Source organism: Phragmites australis, chromosome 10 (genome assembly GCF_958298935.1).
Source record: "Phragmites australis chromosome 10, lpPhrAust1.1, whole genome shotgun sequence".
NCBI classification, from domain to species: Eukaryota; Viridiplantae; Streptophyta; class Magnoliopsida; order Poales; family Poaceae; genus Phragmites; species Phragmites australis.
In genome coordinates, this window is record NC_084930.1 from 33,362,895 (window position 1) to 33,387,818 (window position 24,924).

A 24,924-nucleotide genomic window follows, 5' to 3' on the forward strand; every position below is an offset into this window, starting at 1 on the left:
TTTATGTAATTTATTTTACTTTTCTAATTCAAAGTATTTCCAAGAGGTTAAATATTCTTCAAAGTGAAAAAAATCATTGTATACGCTACCAATTTTGTGAGCACGTTGCCAGGACGGACTTCAACGACCGGTTTTTATGGGACTAGTTTTTTTTCGCTAAATAGGGTCTATCGCACAACCACATTCTCGACTCCCGCTGGTTTTCCCGTGATTAGTCACTATTAGTTGTGGGGTAGGTACTCATCTAAACTAAACCACTCTTATTTAATGCTAATGTTTACGTAGTTTTTCTTTTCCAGGTGTACCCTACCGGCTAAGGCGACTAGAGCGGACGTAGAGCTTCCATATTCCCTCTCGTGGCATTAATTGTTACAGGATGGATTCGTGGATGTTACTAAGGACGTAGCAGGTGCGCATGGGCAACCGGTGATAAGACGAAGCAGGCCGGGCGACCCAGACTAATAAGTACAGAAGGGCTAACGGATGGGACAGGCCTCGCAGCGCTCCGGAGCTGGCGCGACGCATACGTGCTCCGTAATTATAGTTTATTGTTGACTGTCTAGATATAGATAGGTCAGTTGGATGGGCCTATTTGTAAGGATTTTTCCCCTAGGCTATAAAGGAAAGAGAGGAGAGAAAAAACAGAGAAAAAAATGCATAAGATATAGAGCTATTACGCTAAGGGGCCTGAACCTAAATAATCATCGGTGTTCTTGAGTTGTACATATACAAACAAATTTAGTAGGTACTTCTTAAACAAAGATCACGCACTCGTCCGATACACTGGAATCATTGTCAAAGATTTTCCCCCGACAATACCGTAGAAAAGCTTGGCTCATTTTAATTTTGATACCACAGGTAGACTTGCGCCTTGTTCTATGATACATGATCAAATATAAATCATTTGGTCATTCTCTATTCTATTAATGCTCTGATAGTTCTACGGTAGAAGTGTGCTAGTTCAAAGAAGAAGAATGTGTCTCGCAACTTGTTGGCGACGAGATCTAAACATGGTAATATTATTGTTCATGTTATAATGATCATGTGTAGAGAAATGGATGACTTTCGATTATCTACATTATTGTGTACTCAACCAGCACATCTTCTCAACGATTCAATTCAGTGTTGAAGCATACTGGCTTTTGTCTTCTGTTTTTTTTTTCTTTCTAAAAGACATATACTTTTGAAACATCATAATACAAATAAAAATTCTATGTTACTAATGTGGACTATCTCTCTTCTATTTCATGTAAATCACTTAAAGGAAGGAATGCCCATTGAAGTGAATGTTATTAACACGACTGCACATCAAAGAAATGTTACTAGGATGGCATGGCGCTTGTTATCATTCCATTGGACACAATAACTAACTAATAGTCGAGGTGATGTTTGCTCTATTTTCTCTCAAAAAAATGTTGCTCGGTTTATAGAGAGCACTGGAGAGATCTGATCTTATATTGAGATAAAGCAAAATGACAAGATTCTACTGATTTTCTTATTTAAAAGAGATTCGACTAACTTATCTATGTGTCATGCACTACAAATTTACAATTAGGACAATAATCGGTCATGCTACTTGATCTATCCTTTTTATTTTTGAGTCGGCTACTTGATTTAACTAGAGCACGAAAAGATAAGAGAAAAAGAGGAACTCATCTAGCCGATAGAAGCTTAAGGATGCTCCAGAGCTCCACAAATTTGACTGGATTCGAGAAAATACCGAACCTTCAACATGACCATCGGAAATAAAAAATACTATTTTATGGAGGAAATGGAAAATACTCAAAATATCAATTATTTAGGCCTTCGAGACTTACCATGAGAATTTTTTATTTATATATTTTTATTTTTTAATATTTGCAAAATACGCGTCTATTTAAAAAAATTACAGATCTAACCTATTGTCAACCATTGAAAGGGTTCCATCTTATAGACGATACTCTTGTGGGTAGGAGTGAAAATGGGATAGATATTTTTCGTCCGCCCACCCAATCGAAAGCTTGTGAAGTAAATATGAGATGCAAGGATGGCTATCTGATACTATTCAATATTATCTATGTCCGATTTTAAATCTGAGAAAAAAATAATATAAGGTATAGAATGACTGATATCCGTTCGAAGTATTCGAATGTTAGGTGTTACCAGAAAACATATTATGATTTCATTTGAAACATGATAATATATAAGTAGATTATTAACCACCTGTAGACAGATAATACTGAATGTTCTTGTTTTCATATCTCAGCGATCGCTATCTCTATACTCATTTTGATTGCACCTCTATACTATTTAATATGTTGTATGAGGATGCAAATAAAGTGAATTTTTTTAATCTATCTGACTCACCGAAAGCTTGTAATACTATTCGCTCCGAGTCAAACTCTGAGAAAAAAATATATGATAAGAGGCATACTAAATAAGTAATTATCCAATACCATATATATTCGATTCTGGTATAAAAAAATGAGATATGCTACAGAATGAGCTATATCCATTCGTACACAATCCGACTACACCCTACTTGTGGGGCCCACGGCATAACGATTGGGAATTAAATATGCAGGTCGACGTGGCTGCCACGTCAAGGTGTCGCATGTTGGAAGAGGGACAGGAGCGTCTGCACCGCAACGGTCCTACTGAAAAATATATCGCCCGCTCAACTTTCTCCTGTATAAAACGAGCCATGCATGTGACTAGCATTTGCATGTGAGGACTGTCATGCACTTTGCGGTTGAATGTAAGGGTTGTCGTGCTCAAGGTGTCGCTCTCCGATGAGACGATAATAAGATGTCACTCATTGGACGAACGACATCTTTTACGCTACGTCATAGAGTCGTCAAGCTGACCTGCCACATTAATGTGTTGTCCAATAGACGACATCTTTTGCGCCATATCAGAGAGCCGCTATGCTGACCTACCATATTAATGTGTCGCCAGTTGGAGTCCCCATCCAACGGGCAGTGGTAAGTTGGATATGCAATTTATTAGAATAGATATGTATTTTTTTTAAATATTGAAAAATAAAAATGTATATAAAAAAAACCTTACCATAACGGGTCAGCCTTGGACCAAAATCAAGCCCGGCCCGGCAGTTGCCTCGAAGCATCGCTCCCACCAAATCCTCCTCCGCCAGCAGCCCAGCGCCGGCGCCAACGCCGCCGAACCCCCTCCTTGTCTCATTCCACCGAAGCACAACACAGCACAGCAGCCACCCTCGTAGTCGTCGTCTTCGTCCTTTCACCATTACTGGTAGTGGATTGGCGCGATGTGGAGATTCGCGGATTGATTTCTTTTGTTTGTAAGGAGCCCTAACTTGGTTTCATGGATTGTTCCGAGAGTCAATGAGCTTTGTCCTGAATTCGCAAAAAAAAAAAAAAAAGCTTTGTCCTGGGAGATGTTTTGACTGTTGAGCAATGGAATCGAAGTGCTCCTTTCTCCCCGCCAGTTAGTTGCGGGTTTCTTTGCTGCACGGCGGAGTACTAATCAATCCATCCACCTGCTCTTCTTCTTTTCTTCATGGCGCACAAGATCGATCGATCGATCTCGGTTGACGCCATAGGACTTCGGACTGGACCCGAGGTACGGGTGCAGTTCATTTTCCAAGCAAATGTCGGCCCCTGCATCCAAGAGAAGCCTCCCTTCTTGGATGGGTTCTTCTAAAGATGGAGAGGACGATTCAGGCAAGAAGAAGCATGCGGGCACATCACCGAAGGCTCAGAAAAGGCTGGATTTCTCCAAACTTTTGGTATCCGTCCCTTGTCCTCTGCGTACAATCAGATGTATACTCTTCTGTATGTGTGTATAACCGAGGTAATTCCGTGCGCCTGGGCAGGATGGGGTTGTCGTTGCGCTATCAGGGTTTGTGAACCCCGAGAGGAGCACGTTGCGCTCCCAAGCTTTGGACATGGGGGCGGACTATCGGCCCGATTGGACATCGTATTGCACCCTTCTTGTTTGTGCATTTGCCAGCACCCCCAAGTTCCGACAAGTCCAGTCGGATAATGGAACCATTATCTCAAAGGTGGGTTATCCGTTGTGGTCGTTCTAGTGAGCTCTTTCAATGGCACTCAATATCATGATTCAAAGTGAGAGCAACTGTGGTGTATTTTACCTTTTTCCCTTTGCCTGCAGTCAAAGATAATTTGCCTACTACTTTGTCACATACTCAACTGTACCCTTTTGAACATTGTTTGGGTGCTTAATTCCTACAAAACACAATGGAACTTCCAAATTGTTGTATCTACTTCTCCATTTTCTGAAAATATAAGGATTCAACTTTCTTGTTGGCATGCATTCTGGTTGAGGCACCTTGTGAATAATTAACTGATAGACACACCAACTGTTATTCAACATGGATGCTTAATCAAATTGTCATTGAGAATGTGGAAAAAAGGATAAACCCATCCACAGACCATGTGTTCGTGTCACCTGCTTTGCTTTTAAGAACAGAAGAGGATTGCATTTAGGATACTTTTAGAGATTCCACTCACCATGGTTGCTTGCAGTATAAGGTTCCACATATACTTGATACTCAAGTGAGGAACAACCATGTGCCATTAAGAGACTGGCCCTCGAACGCCTAGACATCGTGGCGTATGATTTTGTCAGAGCAAAAATAAGGATAATGTAAATTAAGTTAAAAGCGTCAATGAACATAAATACTTTGCTCCTTGTTTGTTGGTAAGTCATATCTACTGCCCTAACAATGTGTTGGTTTTAATAATAAAATTTTATTGCTTGCCAAATCACATTAGAAAAGTGTAGTGGTTTGTTCACTGGTACACTTAAAAAGATTGCCTTGACATATGTTGGCAGAAATGTTAAACTGTCTTATTATGTCATACATTGGCATCACTTAAGTTGGATTTAGTTTTTCTTACGACACAGTAATCGTTGCTTGCCCTCTTGCCTTCTCTCAGGATTGGATCTCTGAATCTCACAGACAAAAAAAACTTGTGGACATCGAGCCTTACCTTATGCATGCTGGAAAACCATGGCGAAAAATAAATGAGCTAGTCGAATCCGATCAAGGTGATACATGCTTTCATCAGAAATAGGCTTTATGAGCATAAGCTCCTGTTCTGCCATTTGATTGTTTTCTCAAATCCATATGGCATCTTCAGGGTCCTGTTGTTAATTTTTCTGATAATAAATAGCATTAGTACCCAGTTTAGTTGTCCACCTTTGATTTTTGCATTTTACATTTGCCATTGGCTTATCAGGTGGCATCTTCGGGCCGGTAGTTTATTGCTTATCAGGTGGCCCGAAAATTGGCCAATACTATGATATAATCCTTCTGCATCTCCGTATCTAGTTCTTCTGGTTATGGTTATTTTGTCTTTCAGTAATCCTTACTAACTTATAACTGCATCAGGTTGTTGGTCATAATGTGATGCCCAACAAATTCAGCTTGCTGTCATATTTCGTCACCATATTGGATGAGGGTACTAATGTGTTGACCATTTCCTCCATGTCAAAAAACTAAGTTAACCGTTCTTTGTATTTCTTCTGCATACTAAAGGACGGTGGATTTGTACACTCTAGATAGAGAGCCATATTTATAGCTGCAACAGTGCAACTACACATGTGTTCTAGGCATGCCAGCCATAGATGTACACCAGGTAAATGGACCAATTTGGCTGGTTTTGACTTCATTCTTTCAACATTCTACTAAAACTGTGGTGGATTGAAATTTTACAACCTCAAAGAAGCACCATTTGATGTCCACTAACTAATTTGCAAAAGATGAATAATCTGTGCAGCTCTTCGGTACTTAACATTTTTCCTCGTGTAGCTTTGAAATTGAGCTAATCATTTAAAAGCTATTGAATTTGTAATTCTTTTGCCCTGCTGATGTAGATCGGAAGAAGGCGCACAAAGAGCATCAAAAACAAGTTGAGAGATCGCATATCAGCTCGTCCACCTCTGCTGCCGTGGAGGTCTGTTCAAAGTAATTTATGAAGTAGCTGAAAAACTATTCTTTTGATGGCGACGACGATTATGATGCTAATAATAATAAAGCATAACTTTTTAATATTCTACTTAGTATATTAGCTGGCTACTTGAACTCGATGCCAGCACCACTGTGAATTGTGCAATTAGAGACAAGACAAGTGTTCAACCTGAATACTTCAATTATGTGGCTTTAGCATTCGCTAGATATTTAATGCCTACAGAAAGCTTTATGTTTTTTAGTAACATCAATACGTACAAAACATGCATCATTGTACCCTCTTTTTTTAATAATAGGGGTCAGTGGGTGCATATGAAGGTTGGAATCAACTATGCATCCGATTTTCTGATGTTGAGTCTGGATAGTGTACAATTGACAATCCTTCACCATGATCTTTATGTGTTTGTTAAGCATTCATTCCTCCAAATAATAAAAACTTGAAGGTTTGTGGAAAAGTTCCTTTTTTTATAGCTAATAAGAAGGTAAGTCTTCATTTCAACAGGAAATCCAATTAAATCCTGTGCTAAGACTAACCACATTTCTTTTGTTTGGTTACTTGTTTCCTTGTGGAAATACCTTAATGCCCTAAGCCAGAGAAGTTTCCTAGATAGAACAAGATGAAGGCTACTCGTGTGCCTGAGAGCATCTCAGCATGTTTTACTCTTGCAATGGATAGCTTTGGTGATTCTTTCGCATGTATTTTTGGTCCAAGGCCTCACAGTAGTTTCTATTCTCCCTTTTCTACAGGCAGGACATTTAAACTCTACAAACAAACAGTTTTCTCCATCAAAAATAAAACAATGGGCAATGGATGATTTGATGCAGACTGTATCGTGGTTGGAGAGCCAAGATGAGAAGGTGGGCACTTAGGGGTTCAAGAGTCAAGTGATGGGCAGTTATTTACATTTCAGGATTTATGGTTTACATGTCTTTTTACTAAACTAAGGTGTAGTATTCCACAAAGTACATTGACAAGCACTGTCTGGCCATCATATAGAGTGACTGTCCAATGTTGTTCCTAATGAAAAAAATGCATTTATTTATGTTGCACTTTTTGTTTTGTATGACCTCTGCTTTTCCAAGGTTTATTTAACTGATGGATCTAATGCTTGCTTTTCTGACTGACTTCACTTACTCTTGCTTCGTTCCTGATAGCCAGAGCCAAGTGAATTGAAGGCAATAGCTGCTGAAGGGATAATCACTTGTCTGCAAGACGCCATAGAATCTCTTGAGCAAGGCAATGTAAGGAATGCAATATCGCCTTTCATTTATTAAGTGCATGTATTTGCATTAATTGTCTACTACTGATCAACAAACATTGTGCAATATATAAGCGATTTATGTTGGAGCACATGTGGACTGAGGCGATGGTCTTAAGTAATGTTGAAAGATTGAAAAACTGTCTAGATGCCAAATCTTGATTTGGGCTAATAGCCATTGTGATTATGCTTCCATTGAGATCCGTAAGAACTTGATGGGATAGTCAGCACAATAGACCAAACATTCTTTTTCCATGTTCTGCTGTCATGGTTCTCACTGGAGATGTGGTGTAGTCTCAGTTGACCATGAAAAGCCTTTTTCAGGATATCAAGGGAGTGGCGGAGCAGTGGAGCTTCGTCCCCCATGTTGTCAATGAACTGTTGAAGCTGGATGGAAGAAGAAAAGAGGCATCTTTTCCTAAAGAACAACTCTCCCAACTAGCAAACAAATGTAAGAAGATTTATCAGGCTGAGTTTGCTCGCATGAACATCGATGACAAGAAGGGGAAGAAGCATCGAAGTGACTCACCTGAAACTGAGCATCGTGGGAACACCCGATTGGATGATGATCATTATGACAGCGATGATACGATAGAAATGACAGAAGAAGAGATTGAACTCGCCTGCAGACAGCTTCCTGGACTATGCGGATGACACTAGCTAGGTTAGAAGAGGTGTGTGTTCCCTCTAGAACAGAAGAGGAAGAATGCTGAATGTCCATCTCCAATGGTGCTTTCGTTGTGGCTTAACAATTTTTTCCTGCTGCCACCCGAATAAACGATACAAGAATTCGCGAGTGAGTGAGGCAAACTGAAGAGTCCAGGGTTGTAATATGGACTTTTGCTCTTTCTTGTACAAAAACCGTCTGTGTGTATGCATATGTGCCACGTCCTGGACCCACTTTATTCATTTCCTAAATATTCCTTTTTTCTTTCATCTGGAAATTAGTCCACAATGCTACTTGACCTGCTGCTGGTTCGATCTCAGACTTCCAAGAAGTTTCAAATACTCTCTATATAACCCCATGCCGGGGCTGCACCACCTGCGAATCTTACCAATCAGATCGCGGTTGGTCTCTCGTGGTAAACCCCGTTTGGAACATCGAAATCTCTGTATCCATCTTTCTAGAATAAGAAATAGTCTACTTTCATCACATATGGCCACTTTGAAAATCCTGCATTTCAAAAGCAGGCCCCTTTTTTATTTTATTTTTTGTATTGCACGCATAGGGAAAGTGTCCAATCCATAGAATCCCTTTTGTTGGGATTTCTCTAGAAGCTCTGTACTTAGAATCTTGGATTAGCTGGCTAGTTAGGTTAGAGAAGGTTTGAGTGATGGAGTGTTGTTTTCAGTATCGTTTATGTTTTATAATGTTTTTTTTCTAGCGGAAATGATGACAAGTATGCAGTGAGTATTATCCGAAACGCCGCCTTCTTTCTTCCTGTTGCTTCTCTTCTATGCCACTTCACAAACCGCTGCTGGTATAAGGTGTTTTCTTCCCTTTTGGCCAGTTGTCCTCCTCCTACATCGTGACATTCACCAAAGCTGAGCCATGGCTTCCTCTGCTTCCTCCTCAAATCCCCCTTGCCCTAGTCATCACTGCTCTCCACCTTTTCCTCATTCAGATCTGATCGGTGCATGGTGTCATCGTCTGTCTCCCCAGTCTCCGGCGGCCGGAGCAACCCGAGGGAATCCATGTTCAACAGCAAGATGGTCCGCGCATCCTAGGTGTCTGACAACGTCGTCTTAGACGTGGCGGTGCCTTGTCTGATGACTTGAAAAGGTTCTTCTTTTTGTTTAGTCCGATGACTTGAACAAGTTGCGTAGATTTGAGGCTCTTGATCTCGAAAATTCGAATGTTCCTTTCTTTCCAAAAATTCTAAGCTGAGTTCACAGTTGCCTCAACTCTCTCTCCTTGTTTCCCAAAAATAGACTGCTGCATGGAGCTTCCTTGCAGCAGTCTATTCCATCGATTTTTAACACCGGCTGCAATGTAGAGAAAGCAGCGCAGTCTGCAGTCTCATCCCAGGCTCGTTTTGCGTAGTTGCAGTTCACAATGAGACGTTCGTCATGGAGATTGCATGCATAGACAGCATAGTCTGCATGTGGGAGATGCAGTCCAGCCCCTTGCCAATAGTTTGTCGCCCGTCAGCAGCTTTCACTGCAAGAGCAACCGGAAGAAGAAGAATAAAAAGATGGCATTTGGCCTCCACCGTAGCCGTCCGATTTTATTCCATGACAATTCGGTGTAGGAACCAATCAATTGCGTGTGTGAACCGCGACGGATCCAGGATCATCAAGTATCACCAAGTAACGACTCTTCCTCTTCTTTTTTTCTTCTCCTCTTTTTTCTCTTCTATATGCAAAAATTGAAGAGGAGCTGGAGAGCTACAAGTGCCTTCCGTGCATATGTGTGTGAAGTGCATCAATCCAGAGGTAGGCAGGATTCCATCTTACCCGTGCAGATAGATAGGTAACCTGATGGCAAAACCTCTAAGGTGAGAGTGAGCCAAGGGGATTCGAGCCCTGTCTCGCACACCCGGTTGAGCGTCCAATGAACGCCAGGTAAATAGGCCCTGGTCTTTAAAAAAAAAGTGCATCAATGCAGAGTGTAGAAGCTCATGTGAAAATGTATGCTGAACTAGGCAGGATTCCATCTCCAGAATAGCTCACCGGCGCCGAGATCGTTCAAAGGCCGGAGCATCTCGGCGCCGGCAGGGCCCTGGACGACTCGAGGCTCAGGCAACAATGGCACATGCTACGTGGCCGTGTGCGATCCGTACATCATCCAGCGGGCGGCTGAGATGCTGTTGAGCACTAGGTAGAACAGTCGTGACCCCGGTGCCTTGACCCAACCCACAGGGGGCTCCTCCTCCGCCTCTCGTCTCGGCTCCCCTCTTCCCAGATCCCTCCAAACCCAACGCGATTCCTCCGAGCCGGCGCCGCCGTCTCAGTCGCGTCGCCGCGGCGACGTCCCCCGCGCACCTGTAGCGACGCTCGCGTTCCGGCAAAAAAGAGAAGAGGTAACCTTTCGATTCCGAGGTGAAAGCTTGGATCTTGATGGCAAAAAAGCAGAATCTTTTCTATGCTATCCGTATGCGATTTAAGGCCTGAAGATGAACTGTTCGTTCTTAAGATATCGTGTGGTTTTACTGCGGATTCTTGTTTGATTTGCACTGATTTAGGGGGCCTCTGGTGTGATTCGAATTGATTTTTGTTGATTTCAGAGTTGGAAATGGAGATCCAGTCGTCCGGCCGGCCCGTCGACGTGCTGATGGAGAAGGTGCTGTCCGTGAACATCCTCTCCTCGGACTACTTCAAGGAGCTCTACAGGTTCAAGACCTACCACGAGGTCGTCGACGAGATCTACCACCAGGTGGACCACGTCGAGCCCTGGATGACCGGCAACTGCCGCGGTCCCTCCAGCGCCTTCTGCCTCCTCTACAAGTTCTTCACCATGAAGCTCACCGTCAACCAGATGCACGGGCTGCTCAAGCACCCGGACTCTCCTTACATCAGAGCTGTGAGTCTCTGGCCTGTTTGCTTCTGTTTATGCGATGTAGGGGGCTTACTAAAATGAAAGAGAATTTAGCTGTACAGACGGTTTGATTCAAAGTGAGCCTTGTTGTATCGGGAGGAAAACTTTTTCCAATAGTGGATTTAGTGGGGAGGCTTGGAAATCTGCATTAGGGTCCTGATAGACATAGGCGGGTTAATCTTCATGGAAGCAAGAAACATGCCCATTTTTGTATGGCACTAGCTTGTAGAGCATCTCGAATGATTAGTTTATGAAACAAATGGGTTTTGGCTCTCAGACAGTAATAGTCGTTTATTTCAGATTGGATTTCTGTACCTGCGATATGTTGCAGAACCAAAGACATTATGGACTTGGTATGAACCCTACATTAAAGATGATGAGGTAATGTCTCTCTTACTCTCTTGCATTTATTTGACGTTAAATTTAAGCAGAAAGAGAACAACTGTCAGTTCACCCATATGTTCCTGTATTACATAAGTATTCACCAAACTTCCTCATTGTTTTCACCTTAGTGGTATATTTAGGGCAGTGCTTGTGGCAAATCAGAAATAGTTTAACTAAAAAACTAAAGGCAAAATCAAAGATGGTTTCTATGCTTGTATTCTACTTTAGACCAAGGAAAGAACCAAAGTTCAAAAACATGAAATGAAGGAACCCAGATGTTGATGTGGAGTCTGCAAGCCAAAATTGGTGGTTCTCTGGAATCCACCATTCCTGTACTAGCACCTGCTTCTTTAAAACATAACGATGTGCACATGTATGAACTAACTGCTTAGCCATGTGGATCTATCTGTGAAAATGATTTTTCATGCCTATCATTAACATGTTGATTTTGCTATGTTTATAGCTGTAAAATATTTATGCCGCTTTATGATGAAATAAATAATCATTTTGCAGTTCTTTCCAATGTACCATGTCTCACATGTAATATGTCATCCCCTTTCAGGAGTTCTCCCCTGGATCCAATGGTAAAATGACTACAATGGGTGTTTACGTGCGTGATCTCCTCCTTGGTCAGGTATATCTCTTGAACTCCCTTCCCATTTCTGCCATAGAACAGAACAGTATTGTAAAGCTACTATTATAGTGTCCTTTAGTTACCCAACTACATCCAATGGCAGACATCATTAACCTATTATTTTCTGAACCTAAATGCAATTAGTGTTTGTTGAATCGCTCACCTGTTGATTTGGCATACTGAGGGGAAATTTCAATTGTGGGAGTTGCTTTAAGAGGAGACATCATCTCTTCCGCCAGTAACAACACTGTATAAGGTTTGTCATGATGTGTTGCTCAGAAGTTCTTTTTCCCTTTTCCGCTAGTGTTCCCTATGTTTGAACTTGTTGAAGGATTCATAGCATATGAAAATGGTTTGTTCTAACTAGTTTGCGAGATAATTTACACTCTTTTTTTTTTACTTGTTTGGGGATCATTTCACATGGAAACAATGTATGTTCATTGGACTTTTGCCCATATTGATTTCTCGCGGCAAGAGTTGCTAGTATTTTCTTTTTGATCCATACATGATGTTTTGCTGAAGATATATGCTATATGTTATCAACAAAATAAGTTCACTTCCCTAGAAGAGGTGAAACGCTTCCAATGTGCTAAATATCTTATAGTTGGAAGTTTCTGAATTTGTTTGGGGGTGCTAGTAAAAAGGATAAGGACGAGTAATGCCCAAAGCCTAGTAAATAGTTAACTGTAAAAGCACCGTTTTACTGGTTGTCTCCACATTTCTTCCCAGTCAGATGCTCCTGAGATACTGTAGTTGCAAATTCGTCCAAATTTATCTTTGAATTAACCAACTAAGGCCCAACAGTCCATAGATTTAGTTGTGCTAGTCAGCAGAAAAGTGGCAGCAAATTAAGGTTCTTTGGCTTGGTGGGCTGTTATCTTTTGGCTATTGCTACTCTTGAATGGATGTGCCCTTCCACTCTGTGTACTGGTCCTGCCGATACACTATTCGTCAATGATGTCCAATTCAGTTTGCTGAAAGCATACACAAAACAATTGATTAAATTGTTATTGCTTTTTTCCCAATATTAATTACTGACCATTCGACAGCCTGACAGTTTGTCGTCTAATCTTATGTAGTAATGTTAGAGCTGCATATAATTGTGTGCGTACATGCCAATACAACTCATTACTTATTAATCCCATCATCATATTCACCTATCGTTCTGTTTTTGTTGACAACTCTGATGCTATTGCTCAGTGCTTCCTTTTTGAGATATTATTCCAGAAGCTTCGACTGAGAATTAATACTTTTCATTGTTTTCTAAGACAAATTTTCAATGATATTTGTTATTTGCTTGCAGTACTATTTCGACAGTATTCTTCCACGAGTGCCTCTCCCAATTCTGCGACAGGTCACTGGCCATCTTGAGAAGTTGAAGCTCCCAACAAAGCAGTCAGGGATGACAGGAGATTCTAATAGGCATGAGTCAAATGATACTGCCCGAAGGCCTCCTTCCGTAAAAGCTTCTTTGTCTGTCTCTTTCGGTCAGCGTGCTCCACACCGTGCATCCACAAGGGACTCGTCCCCAGTCCGAAGGACATTACCTTCCAAACAGGAAAGGGAAAGAAGTTACGATGGTGATCATGCTAGATCATCACCAAGGAAGCGCCGAAGTCGGAGTCGTGAGCGTGGTCATGATTCTGATAGGGACCGTTCAGATCGTGACCGTGGCAGGTACAAGGATAGGGATCATGATCGACACACTCGTGATCACAGAGACCAGGATCAGCGTCGGTCCAGCTATTCAGATAGGGATGGTGAGAGGCGAGGCCGTGAAAGGAGGGACAGGGATTCTGATAGAAATGGACGCTCAAGCACCCGCAGAAGCAGGAGCAGGAGCAGGAGTCCAGTCCGTGGCAGAACTGATAGTGATAAACCTCGCTCTAGCCCATTTGGTAAGGCACCAGAGCCATCCAACTTGGCAAAGCTGAAGGATTTATATGGTGATGCAACAAATACAAAGAATGATGCGGATGATGATAGAGCTCACAGGGGTTCTGGAACCGAAGAGGTAATCAGACTGGGAGGCGCTAGGTGGAGGTGAATGTCAAAAGAAACACCTCGAGATGCATCTAAACCCCATGCATTCTTGTTCAAAAAAATCAGTATACAGTGTCGCAGATGACGCAAGAAATGATGGGATTCTTCCCCTTGAACTGCCATTCCAGTGGAGAGATATTTAGAGGGCGAAGTGTTCAGTTACTAAAATTAAAGTGAGCTGCCGTGTCGGTTTTCTAATGCATCCGATGGAATGCATGTTAACCTGCTTAAAGAATAAACGATTGACTGGATGGTCTAGTTTAGTATCTGTAACATGTTAAACTGCATGATTTCAAATATTTACTTCTAAGTGTTTTCCCCTCTGCGTTGTTGATCTTTTTTTCTTGGAGGCTCTGCGTTGCTTATCTATGCCCATGATTGCTTCTATAAAATGTTGTTTGATGTGTCAGTGTCATTGGCTGTGTATGATGTATCTATAGCATCGCATCTGTAAGCAAAAATGGTTACGGGCTAACTAGAGCCAACATGCGATGATGCAATAGCCACAGGTGCACATTTTCAATGTATCATTGCTGGCTCAAATAGCATAATGTACAACGCTAGTAATTTGTATGTTTTTTTAGCTACATCATCTACAATATACTAACACAAATCAAATTTGCGAGAATGATATTAGGAGAGATGAGACGGAGTTTGTACTGTGAAGAGCTAAACAGCGACGGTTGAATACAATTCTAAGAAAGCTTGCACTGACAGATCTCGGTCGCATTAATACACTCAACTGCTCGCAGATGGTCTCATGAACTCCTTTTGTTAAGCCAAAGAAACTGAATTTGTTTTCTTCTGCTGTAAGGTGATGCATCCACCCTTTTTGCTGAACACTATCCCAGCTGATCGAACTCTACAACCTGATAGAGAAGTTCCTGCCTTTGGGCGAAGTTCACCATTATTTTCCTGCAGACAAACAAAATATATAAGCACATAATTGAGCTTTAAACACTCTCGCTCAACTATAAATGGTGCTGTTCATGCTTAACAATCCAGTTGGATCCTTACCTCATTCATATCCGTCAGCCAAGAAGTTACTTGCACGGTAATTTACTTGCAACCAGTGACAGTAGATGTTCAGAATTCAGAAGTTTCTTCGCAGAGTGTGCAGCCATGGAACAAGCATGACAGTATGAAACCTCACGACGCCACCAGTTTGGCATATGCAATCACTGCCGCTACCTATAATCATTTCACCACATTTGCAATATATGCTAATAATCATTTCACCACATTTGCAATATATGCTAATAAGTGAATTTTGAATTAGCAAATGCGACTCAAGTCCAAGCCTGATAGTCGTAGCGTGAAACTGCTGACCATGAACCATCATAGAATTAAAAACAGCTGATGAGGCTAGAAAGAATCGAGTCACTTGGGCGTATATTTGACAGTAGCATCTCCTTGTACAGCTTTAGTGCTTCATTGTTTAAACCATTTTGAGCAAGCCCAGTAATTAGACAGCTCCAAGACACTAAATCACGTGTTGGAGATTCATTAAAGAGCTTGTAAGCTTCAGTAACCTTACCTTGATGAAGCAAATCAGATATCATCACATTATAAGTGACAACAGTCCTTTTACGCATCCTATGAAAAAGGTACACTGCATCATCCAAATGCCCTCCTTTCACGTATCCAAAGAGCAAAGTAGTGCAGGACATTACATCTACTTGAGGCATATTGTAGAACACATCCCGTGCCTTATCAAGCATTCCATTGTCCATAAACCAAGACATCTAAACAGTGGCTGCTTCCACATTCTTTTCAGGCATCTTTGAGTACAGCTCAGTAGCATCAGTAATCCTTCCATCTTTTATATAGCCGCTGATCATCAAATTCCATGATATCTTATCCCAGTCATTCATGGAATCAAAAAGCTTTTTAGCCTCATCTATCTTGTCAGCGTGAATATAGCCAGATATGATGGCATTCCATGAACCAACATGCTTTCTCTCCATTTTATCAAATTCCAACCATGCCTCATCGATATCTAAGGAGTTACAGTACATAACAACAATGACGCCTCGATGATCTGGTCAAGAAAAAAAACCCCAGACTTCACAGAAAAACCGTGAATGCACCTACCACCTTCAATACTTTTCAAGCTGGCATAAGCATTCACAATCTTAACAAGAATTGCACTTGTCACTTCCTCGCCATTACTCATCAGACTGTTGAACACCTCAACTGCCTCTCTGAACCGCTTGTGGTTGACAAAACCTCCGATCATGACGCACCATGACACTGAATTCTTCACAGGCATCAAGTTGAACAGCTCAAACGCTGTCCCCACCTCGTGCACCGTAACATACCCTTTTACCATCGCAGTCCAAGACACGACATTGCGCTCCGGCATCCAATCAAAGACCTTGCGAGCGTCCTCCACCCGATAGTTCATCATGAGGCCTGATACGAGAGCATTTCACAACGCCACGTTCGGATTATCGACATCGTCCAAAGCCCGCTCTAGGCAACCGAACACCCCACAGTTGGCATACATTGTGACCAGCGAGGCGCCCACGAACACGTTGGCAGAGGAGCCGGTCCTGATCGCGAGCCCATGGACGCACCTCCCCAGAGCCAGCGCCTCCGTCCGCGCGCAGGCAGACAGCGCGGTTGAGAACGAGGAGTGGTCCGGGCGGAGCCCGCGGAGCAGGAGCTCCACGAACGTGGTTCTTCCCACCTTGTCATGTGCCCCAGACCGGGTGTGCGCGGCCATGAGCGAGTTCAAGGACGCGACGTCCCTTTGAGGCATTCCGTCGAACACCCACCCCCCCCCCCCCCCCGGCGCAGCGTCGAGACGGGCGGCGCGGAGGTGTCGGCCCATCAGTTTGTTCGCGGAGGTGATCGCGTCGCAGGTGTCCAACGTGCGCGTCGTGGTGGCGAGGGAGGATGCGGGAGGCCCGGCTGCGCGGTGCGCATGCCACCAAGCTCACGCTGCGGCTGCTGCGGCGGGAGGAAGCGGAGTGACCTTTTGTATTTTTAAATCCGAAAATTGCAAATATATACATCCATTTTGAAATTTTATAACTTTATACTCTCGTCGGATCTATCTCCCTTCCAACAGGCAACGTGCTTTAAAAAATAAAAATACATTTCATAATACTCTCAAAATTCAAAATACTATTAAAATAATTATGAAATTTTTTGGATTTTTTGACATAGAGAATACTATCATTTAACTCTCCCTAAAATTTGTTTTTTTATTTTTATTGCAAAAGTAATTGTTTGAGTTAAAATAATTTTGAGAACTAGATGCCCAAAAGGTGGCTAAAAGTTCACGATCTAGTTTTTTAATCTGAAATTTATAATCACTTTTTAGATATCTCATCTAAATGGATTTAAATGTAAAAATGTTCAATTATAAAGTTAGAGATATCATCGAGAGACACAATTTTCATATAAAATTCATCTTCATTCAAAATCATATGAAATGTCTATTGACACATAGGATATCGGCACGTAGAGTGCCGACAAGTCTCTAGTCGGCACTCCGTGTGCTAGCATGTACTTATTTATGTAAATATCAGATTTTAACTATTACTTTTGCAATTTTTCAATAAAATAATAATATTTAAAAAATTCTAGCAGTGTGTGGGGAGGCGACTGATGTTGGGAGTACATGCCGATGGTAGGTGGGGATGATGCCGATGAATGGGGAGGAGAAGATCGACAGGTGGGGGCTAGAATGTCGATGATGTGCTCCTTGCCGCCGCCCGAATCGAGCTCGGTGGCGCATCCATCAAAATTAGCGGCGACTGTCAAGGGAGGTGACATGGAGGTCACGTCCATGGTGAGCAACTAGCAACCATCATGGGAGGTGATGTGGAGAGGAGAGCGGATGACGACGACTTTATTTTCCCTGTGAGTGACTGACAAGAGAGGCGACTGGCCGCCGGCACCGGTAGAGGAACGAAAGCAGGGAGGTCGGGTGGGAGAGTGGAACTAGATGGAGGGATAAGGGTGGCAGTGGGCTAGATCGGGTCAGCCCCCCACGGGTTTCAAACCTAGCGGGGACAGGGGCGGATGTAAAATTCGACCTGTGGGGCCATCGGGCCGAGGCCCTGATTCCAAACGGGTACGAGATCGGGATAGCTTTTGCACTCGTGGGTCCCCTACGAGCCCTAGACTCGACCTAGTAGCCCACACTTGGGTAACCCATCGCCGCATCCTCCGTTTGCTCCGAGCTAACTTCCTCCTCTCCGCGGTCGCACACTCCGAGCCTGCCTCCCCCCCCCCCCTCCGCACTCGCCTGCTCTTGGCTAGCCTCCAGATGTCGGGCATGGTCCCGTGTGCTGTACCTTAGCTAGGTCGCTGTCGAGCTCGACTACAGGGACACCATGTCCTGGGTCCGCCTCGCGCACGACGTCCTTGATGACCTTTTCTACCTCGACTGTGTCTGGTGGTAGCACGCACACTGCTTTGATCCGACCCGTTGCCATCTTTATAGAGGGAGGTGAGAGGTGGGGGAGAGGAAGAGAGCATGGCAGGCTAATTAAAAAATTTCTGACTCATGGGATCCACGTTATCTTTAAAGATTGTGTTAAAGTTGGACCATTTTAGGGACGATGTATATGACTAGCTATAGGTGACATGGCCGGTCTTGTAGCTAGCAGGTCTTCTGCACACTGCACTGTCAGTCCCTGTCTGTCTCCGCACGCACCCACCACGAGGAACGCTGTAAACATAACTGCACGCAGCTCATGAGTGATGACCCTACCGCTGCCAGCATGATTGCAGTCAGTGACATGACAGTACGCAGGCATGAATGCCCGGGCAGACAGTAGCCGCTGCCCGCCCGATCCGATCGTGCTCGTGCGTCGCCGGGAAGGCGATTGAAAGCCCGTCCCCATCGCCATCACGCGATCTAGCGCGCGACACGCGTGGTCCGTCTGCCCAAACAGGGTCTCGTGTCGTGATCCGTCCCACGACAGAACCGAACCGGCGTCGCCATCAGGCTCCCGCCGCGGAGCTGTGCGTGTGCCTCCGCCGCTTCAAGAAATGCTCCCTCCGTTCGCCGATACTTGCAATTTTTTACCACTTTATTCGCAAATATAGCACATTTCGAATGTGAGCTTTCGTCAGTGCACCTAAGGAAATTGCTCCGTATCACTAATTTAGTTACGTTTCGAAGATTTATTATCATAATACATATGTCGTAGATCCATATAGTTTCATATATGAACGAGAGAATGATATTTATCGAAACACTAATGTAAATAGTGGTAACTGAATAAATCCCCAGTTGAATGGTTGGGTTCGCGCTGTCACGGGGCCCAGCCGCACGGGAAAGCGCACCAAATGCCGGCGGTTGGTTCGGTCCGGCCGTCCAGCCTCGACAGCACCTACAGCCAGCTCTGCTTCTGCATGGGTTGCCTTCTCGCTTTGTACGCTCCTAGTTTTCTCGATTTGTTCGCTGCGTTTACCATGATTCGTATCTCATCAAACCAGACGAGTGAGAGTGATAGATACTGCATGCATGTGCTGGTGTTATCTCCGTCACCGGAACAAGAAAGAAATTGAGATAACTGTCGCTTTGCTGTTGCCGATGATAACGATCTTTGCTGACTCTTTTCAGCTGAAGCTTCCAAAGCCTGGAACGCTGGAAGACTCTCTGGCTTCGGCAGTAGCCTGGACTGCAAGCAAATCCTTCGAAAGGAAAAGGGAAACAACTTAGATCGCAACCACGCACCACACCACCGCCAAAACAGTTTTGAAAACTCGTCAGAAAGCAACGCCGATCGCGCGTCGCTGTACTTTCTCCCTCCCAGGTCCAGCGTGGGGCAAAAAAAAAAAAAAAAAAAAACGGGAGCCGCGGCAAATTCGAGCAATATGTTGAGCCGGGTAGATGATTCAGACAACCTCCACAGCGACAGCCTGCCTCCAGAACAATGGAGCAGAAAAAAGAGGAGATAAGCAAACGGGAACAGGAAAAAAGAATAAGAATGAATGAAGATGGAGGTTAACTCTCTTGAGCACTGATTTTTCATGCTTCGATATCAGCCAGAGAACATGGAAAAACTCCTGAGCAACAGGAGTACCCAACTTTCCAATGTATGAAGCACTATTTTTTTCTTCTTCGATGGAAGCGCAGGAGGGCTGCGATTCAATAAATAAGACAATAAGAATGTACAAATTAGGCTGTTACAAGGGAATGCCTCTACACACCCAACCCGGGCTAAATTACTACACCAGTAAATCTTTGCTCCGGCGGTAATCAGCATCAGAACAAGTTATCCTTGTCCCGGGACACCTAGCGTGCGTTTCAATCGCTTGACAAGAATTACACACATTTTGATGTCCTAACCCAAGCTTCAAATTTCTTCTAGTTCCTCACCCTGTGTTCCTGGGTTTCCCCACATAAGCATTTTCCTCCAAGCCTCTTTGTGTTCTCCAAATGTGTGTAGCACAAGTCCCAAGTTGGGTAATGTAGCTTTGCCCGACATGACAAACTACTGATCAAACATTTTTCCGTGTTAGTAGCCAAACTTAGAACTTTGCACTTCATAGGAGCCTGTTCTTGCCGGTTGAACTTCAGAAGCATTCATGCGCTCCCAGCTGGGAAAAACCCCATGTTTCCCTCGCCATGTGCTGGCTTAGGCCGCCATTCTGTGTGCGCCTTCACAATATCAGCTCCTGACTCCAGCTGAAGCAGGTGGTCACACTGGATGGTGGATTCTGGGTGACCATCTGCGCATTCACCTGAGACGGTGGTAAGTGACTGCAGCACACTGTCACGCCCACACTCCTTCCTGTAATCCAGTGTCATGCTTGCAAGCTCATGCTTTTCCAGGATTGAAATCGGAGCACTCTGAAAAAAGAACAAATAATGAAAAGAATTCAGGCACCCAATCACCTCCGTAACAGGCAGAGATTAAAGAGCTCAATGGACCACTTGACTACCAATGTCTACTTTACAGACCATCAATTGAAGATGCTCTAGAAACAGTCATGTGTACACAATTACAAAAAACTTCCTAAACTCAAACACATGCTACTGAGACCATAACAAGCATGGCATGGCCAGTGGACAACATTAGATACGATAAAAAGAGGTGCAAAAGAGATTACCTCAAGAATCCACCCAATATACTTGACGTTGTTCACATGCTGGTTGACATCAAGGTCTCCCCACCTAGGCTGTTCCACATAATGGAGTTCCGTGAGAAATCTTATATATGAGAACAATCATGAGAACTATGGCACAATGATAAGCAAGAAAGCATGGTTATCAAACTTACAGTGAGCCCCTTTCTTATGAACTGCTTCATAGCATCACCATCAATGTTGTTCCCTGGCTTAGCCAGCTTCTCGCTTTGTTCATCTGTTACGGCTGTGCGATCATTGAAATATGGGCCTATCTCAGCTCTAACTGCATCAGGCATTTTTGAAAGTCTCCTAGTTTGCTTATTCATCATCACCCAAACACTGCAAACAAACACCAAAAGATAAGCACAATTAGCAAGCACAAAAAATACGACCAAACATCATAAATCAAAGATTGAATGCCTGATAAAAATGAGAAATGCAATAAATACAAAATACAAATGAAATCTAAACCTTGTAGCTCTCAAGATTGTACGGCCAGAATTGTAGTCACGAACATGCCAGTCTCGACGCATGCCATTTTTGCCAGCAGCAGCTACCCATGTGTCCACCTGAACCATATCTCCCCTGAAATTATGCAGAATCTTGTCAAATTTTCAGCCAATAAACAATTTCTACAACTATATCTTAACCGCATAAACTGCCATTGATTTTTTCCTTATCTCCAACAAGGCAGATTTAAAACTGGACAACTGCTCACATGAACAAATGAAAGTTTGTAGCAGCAAATGATTCAATGAGTACTCAAGTTGGTTGCTAAAATAGAAGATTAAATCCAGTGTAAGATCAAGACAGACAACTCGACCGATCTAGATCAAGGACCTGCTCCTTTGGCACCCCACAACATTTATTGCTTGTGATGAAATCATTTATTCTGCCAATAAAGACCACTTTCTGATCACACAAGGTGTACAATCTGTCGGATCTTTTTGATTCAATCATCCAAGGAAGCATGGACTGACACCATTCAATTCAGCAGTTTTAAGGCATCAATATATTGTCTTACCAAACAATTGAACCTCCAATACCATGTTCACTGTGGACCTAATCACCGTTATTCTTGGTACAATGATCCATGCATAGGCAGAAAAGTGCACAATAAACTTGCTCGTCTGTGCAGACCAATAAAACCATCAACTTAGCAGGGAAGTTGTTTTCATGTGCTTCTGATTGCTAGTTAGAACTATTTTGAATTCTAGTGATGCCTAAGCCTGCAGAGCTGATGCATATTTTTCATCTTCCCAAAGCATAAGTAAACATCGAATCCTTCAACTGTAGAACCACTCCTCATGTAACTAAGAGATCACAAGTTGGAAGAGTTATACCTCGATGTGTAAGCTTTTGTGTTGCTTGTACAAAGGGTGGACAATGTGTTGCTTCTAGTAAACAATAATCTTCAGTAAAGCTAAGCGCATAGATATCCAGACTTAAATAGAAACATTCATACCGTGCAGTAAGGCCAGTTATATTATAGAACTTCGTGATGGATCAAACAACTATGAAATGCATAAATTCTCAGTCTAAAATCCACAAAATGCTATGATATGCTAGAATTTTCAGCTAAGTGTAAATGGTAAAATGACTACATTTGAGGTCAATAACATTATTTGGTGGAACTAGTTTACTAACATATAACATCAGTCTTCTTGCAACATGCAACATTAAATTGTGAAACTACATGTGCCATGAGACAGAAGCAAACGATTCTATAAAGAGTGTACAACATTTGTTACGGTTATAAATTGGATTGAAAGCAAAGAAAAAAGAGCTTTGCCAAGAAAATGGACAAGGACAATTATGGTTTGCGGAAAAATACCATGACGGGTACTGCTCAACAAGGAGCTGAATTTTGCTGACAACCCAGATCAAGTTTCGCTTGCTCATCTCTGGTGTAGCGCCAAAACCATCTCCAAGAAGGCCAGCTGTCTTCACATGGTTAAGAGCCGTTTCCTGAAAATATTCAAGATACTGTGAGCCTGACAGAGAAAAATGCACCAATAGTTAATAGAGAAGAAGGAAACAAAATTAGAGTTTAATAGTGTCATTATGTCACCTGTAAATGATTCATTAATGTCTCTATAGAAGCTGTACGATCGGCACCAATCTCATAGGACCGAATCAGGAAGTTCTGCCTAAACACCAGCCCATCCTGGATGATCCTACCAAAGCCAAATGTATCAATAAGCATGTCAGGTTTTTTCGGCTTCCAGTCAAGCAGTGTCCACTGCTTCTCTGCTGCCAGGAAGATGGTAGTGACGGCCGCAAGAAGCATGCTCCAATCTGGCAGTTGGTTGTAGAATGTCTTCGGAGAACTATAAGGTATTGTCTCCTCCTTGTCTGCACTCGCATTCTTGAGGTTAACCTTAGTGCCATTAACCTTGGGAAGGGCTTGTGCCTGGGCCTTCACTTGCATGGCCCCTGGAGGCGGGTTAGGCTTTGCGACAATACCACGGACACTCAAATTCTCTGGTAATTCACCAGTCATGTTCTTCGAAGTTTTGGCCGAAGCGGCAGGGGAAGCCCCTGGGCCAGGGAAGAACGCTGAGGCGGCAAGGGAACCAGCCATGATTCAACCGTACTTCAGGCTTCAAAGTTACCAGAGATCACAAATTCTAAGCGCCAACCTGAAGAAAAAATCAACAAAGACAGGAGCTAATAAGAAGGTGTATTCTCTATTGAGTTAACAAATTGCAATGCTTCCCCTTGTTTGTATTGCATTCTCATCAATAGGGTCTCAAAGGGAACATGAATATAGTGCAACCATGAGGGTTAAAAAAAATCACTTTTGGCTTCCAGAATCGAGATAACTACAGAAAGAAGCAATGAAAAATTTCATATTTCAGTAGAGAATATATGAAAAACAAACAGTTCTCTGAGATTAAAGGAGATGCTCAGACACAAGCCACACCGAATCCAGCTGCTAAAAGATGTTTCTTTCTCTCTCTTTTTTTGTTTGGGGGGGGGGGGGGGGGGGGGACGAAGGCCATCATCAGAGGGTTTGAAACTAGTTGAGCCCATACGAATCAATTCGGTAGTAAGGAACAACGCCCAATTCGAAAACATTTCAACTTAGGCCAAGACCACATTTTTTGGGAACAAAACATTGCCTCCAAGCCCAGAAAAATCCAACCTTTTCTCTGAATACCGCTCAAGCCAGTTGGGTCATGTTTCCAATCAAATTAAACGAGAAATGCCTGTAGAAAAGCTCCGAATATTCTAAACAAGAACAGAAGCACATTGCGGGGCAAATCAAAGTCCCGAACTGTGCCGTTTTGTTTGAGCCTTACTCATGCCCATTTTAGGCCAAGCAAAACTGCGCCTAACAATCCAAACTTTTCCACGCGAGACCCATCAAAACCAAATTTAAGCCCGAAAATAAGGAGAAGCTAACTCGTCCTCACATCGGAAAAATTCCCCAGCATCAAGGCATCGATACGAATCACCCCGAGACCGCCAGATGCCCAGATCTATCCACCAAACCGAAATGCAGCCAGAAACCCATCACAAAAAGGTCCCCAGCAACACGCGCCCCCGGGACGGCTCGCGCAACCAGATCGCCGGCCAGGAACTCACCGTGCACTCCAAGAAACGAGCCCGAGTCAAGCCCTGCCCCTCCGGCGCTCTCCTCCTCCGCGCCGTCCCCTCCTCGCGGTGCTGGAGTGGATTAGATACGGGCGGATTAGACTTGTGGCCTCCGCTCCTCGGGCTCGCCACCCCACGAGAGAGAGAGATGAGTTTTTTCTCTCGTTTTTTTGTTCTCTCTTCTCGGCGAGGCGACCACGATGCAGACCCGTTAGTGGCAGCCGCGTGTATATATATACAAGCGCGTATGGCTCACAGGGTTCGTATGCGTATAGCATACGGTGGAGCGAAAGGACACGAATGCCCCTCGGTCCAGTTTGGTCAATCCAGGGCAGCATCGGTGGCCGGTGGGCTATATTCCAAGCTGCTTCTTCTTGCTGTCCGATGGTTCTACACGAAATTGGTTCGGCCAACA

General features: G+C 43.4%; 3 protein-coding genes and 1 pseudogene across 5 annotated transcripts; 2 read left to right on the top strand and 2 right to left on the bottom strand.

Moving 5' to 3' along the window:
* The first annotated feature begins 3,084 nt into the window (after positions 1 to 3,084).
* Positions 3,085 to 8,121, top strand: LOC133930879 (DNA-repair protein XRCC1-like). Its single transcript, XM_062377650.1, has 8 exons — positions 3,085 to 3,298; positions 3,529 to 3,745; positions 3,833 to 4,021; positions 4,920 to 5,031; positions 5,860 to 5,939; positions 6,701 to 6,811; positions 7,109 to 7,195; positions 7,537 to 8,121. Exons 2-8 carry the CDS (start codon positions 3,608 to 3,610, stop codon positions 7,864 to 7,866), a joined length of 1,047 nt encoding a protein of 348 aa, XP_062233634.1. The 5' UTR covers positions 3,085 to 3,298; positions 3,529 to 3,607; the 3' UTR covers positions 7,867 to 8,121.
* Positions 8,122 to 9,630: 1,509 nt separating this feature from the next.
* On the top strand, positions 9,631 to 14,134 carry LOC133930880 (pre-mRNA splicing factor SR-like 1). Of its 3 annotated transcripts, XR_009911815.1 has the most exons (7): positions 9,631 to 9,777; positions 9,858 to 10,235; positions 10,440 to 10,735; positions 11,051 to 11,131; positions 11,697 to 11,768; positions 11,913 to 12,024; positions 13,072 to 13,215. XR_009911815.1 is itself a non-coding variant. In XM_062377651.1 (5 exons), exons 2-5 carry the CDS (start codon positions 10,448 to 10,450, stop codon positions 13,813 to 13,815), a joined length of 1,185 nt encoding a protein of 394 aa, XP_062233635.1. In that variant the 5' UTR covers positions 9,897 to 10,235; positions 10,440 to 10,447; the 3' UTR covers positions 13,816 to 14,134. The 3 variants fall into 3 exon arrangements, 1 of the variants encoding a protein (XP_062233635.1); XR_009911814.1 differs by having other exon boundaries at positions 11,697 to 12,024; positions 13,072 to 13,113; XM_062377651.1 differs by lacking the exons at positions 9,631 to 9,777; positions 11,913 to 12,024 and having other exon boundaries at positions 9,897 to 10,235; positions 13,072 to 14,134.
* A 364-nt stretch (positions 14,135 to 14,498) lies between these two features.
* Positions 14,499 to 18,262, bottom strand: LOC133930279 (pentatricopeptide repeat-containing protein At4g02750-like; annotated as a pseudogene).
* Positions 18,263 to 19,920: 1,658 nt separating this feature from the next.
* LOC133930881 (palmitoyl-acyl carrier protein thioesterase, chloroplastic-like) lies at positions 19,921 to 24,707 on the bottom strand. Its single transcript, XM_062377652.1, has 7 exons — positions 24,501 to 24,707; positions 22,981 to 23,551; positions 22,744 to 22,877; positions 21,381 to 21,494; positions 21,062 to 21,248; positions 20,892 to 20,960; positions 19,921 to 20,631 (listed from the first exon to the last, which is right to left on the bottom strand). Exons 2-7 carry the CDS (start codon positions 23,491 to 23,493, stop codon positions 20,365 to 20,367), a joined length of 1,284 nt encoding a protein of 427 aa, XP_062233636.1. The 5' UTR covers positions 23,494 to 23,551; positions 24,501 to 24,707; the 3' UTR covers positions 19,921 to 20,364.
* Positions 24,708 to 24,924: the final 217 nt, after the last annotated feature.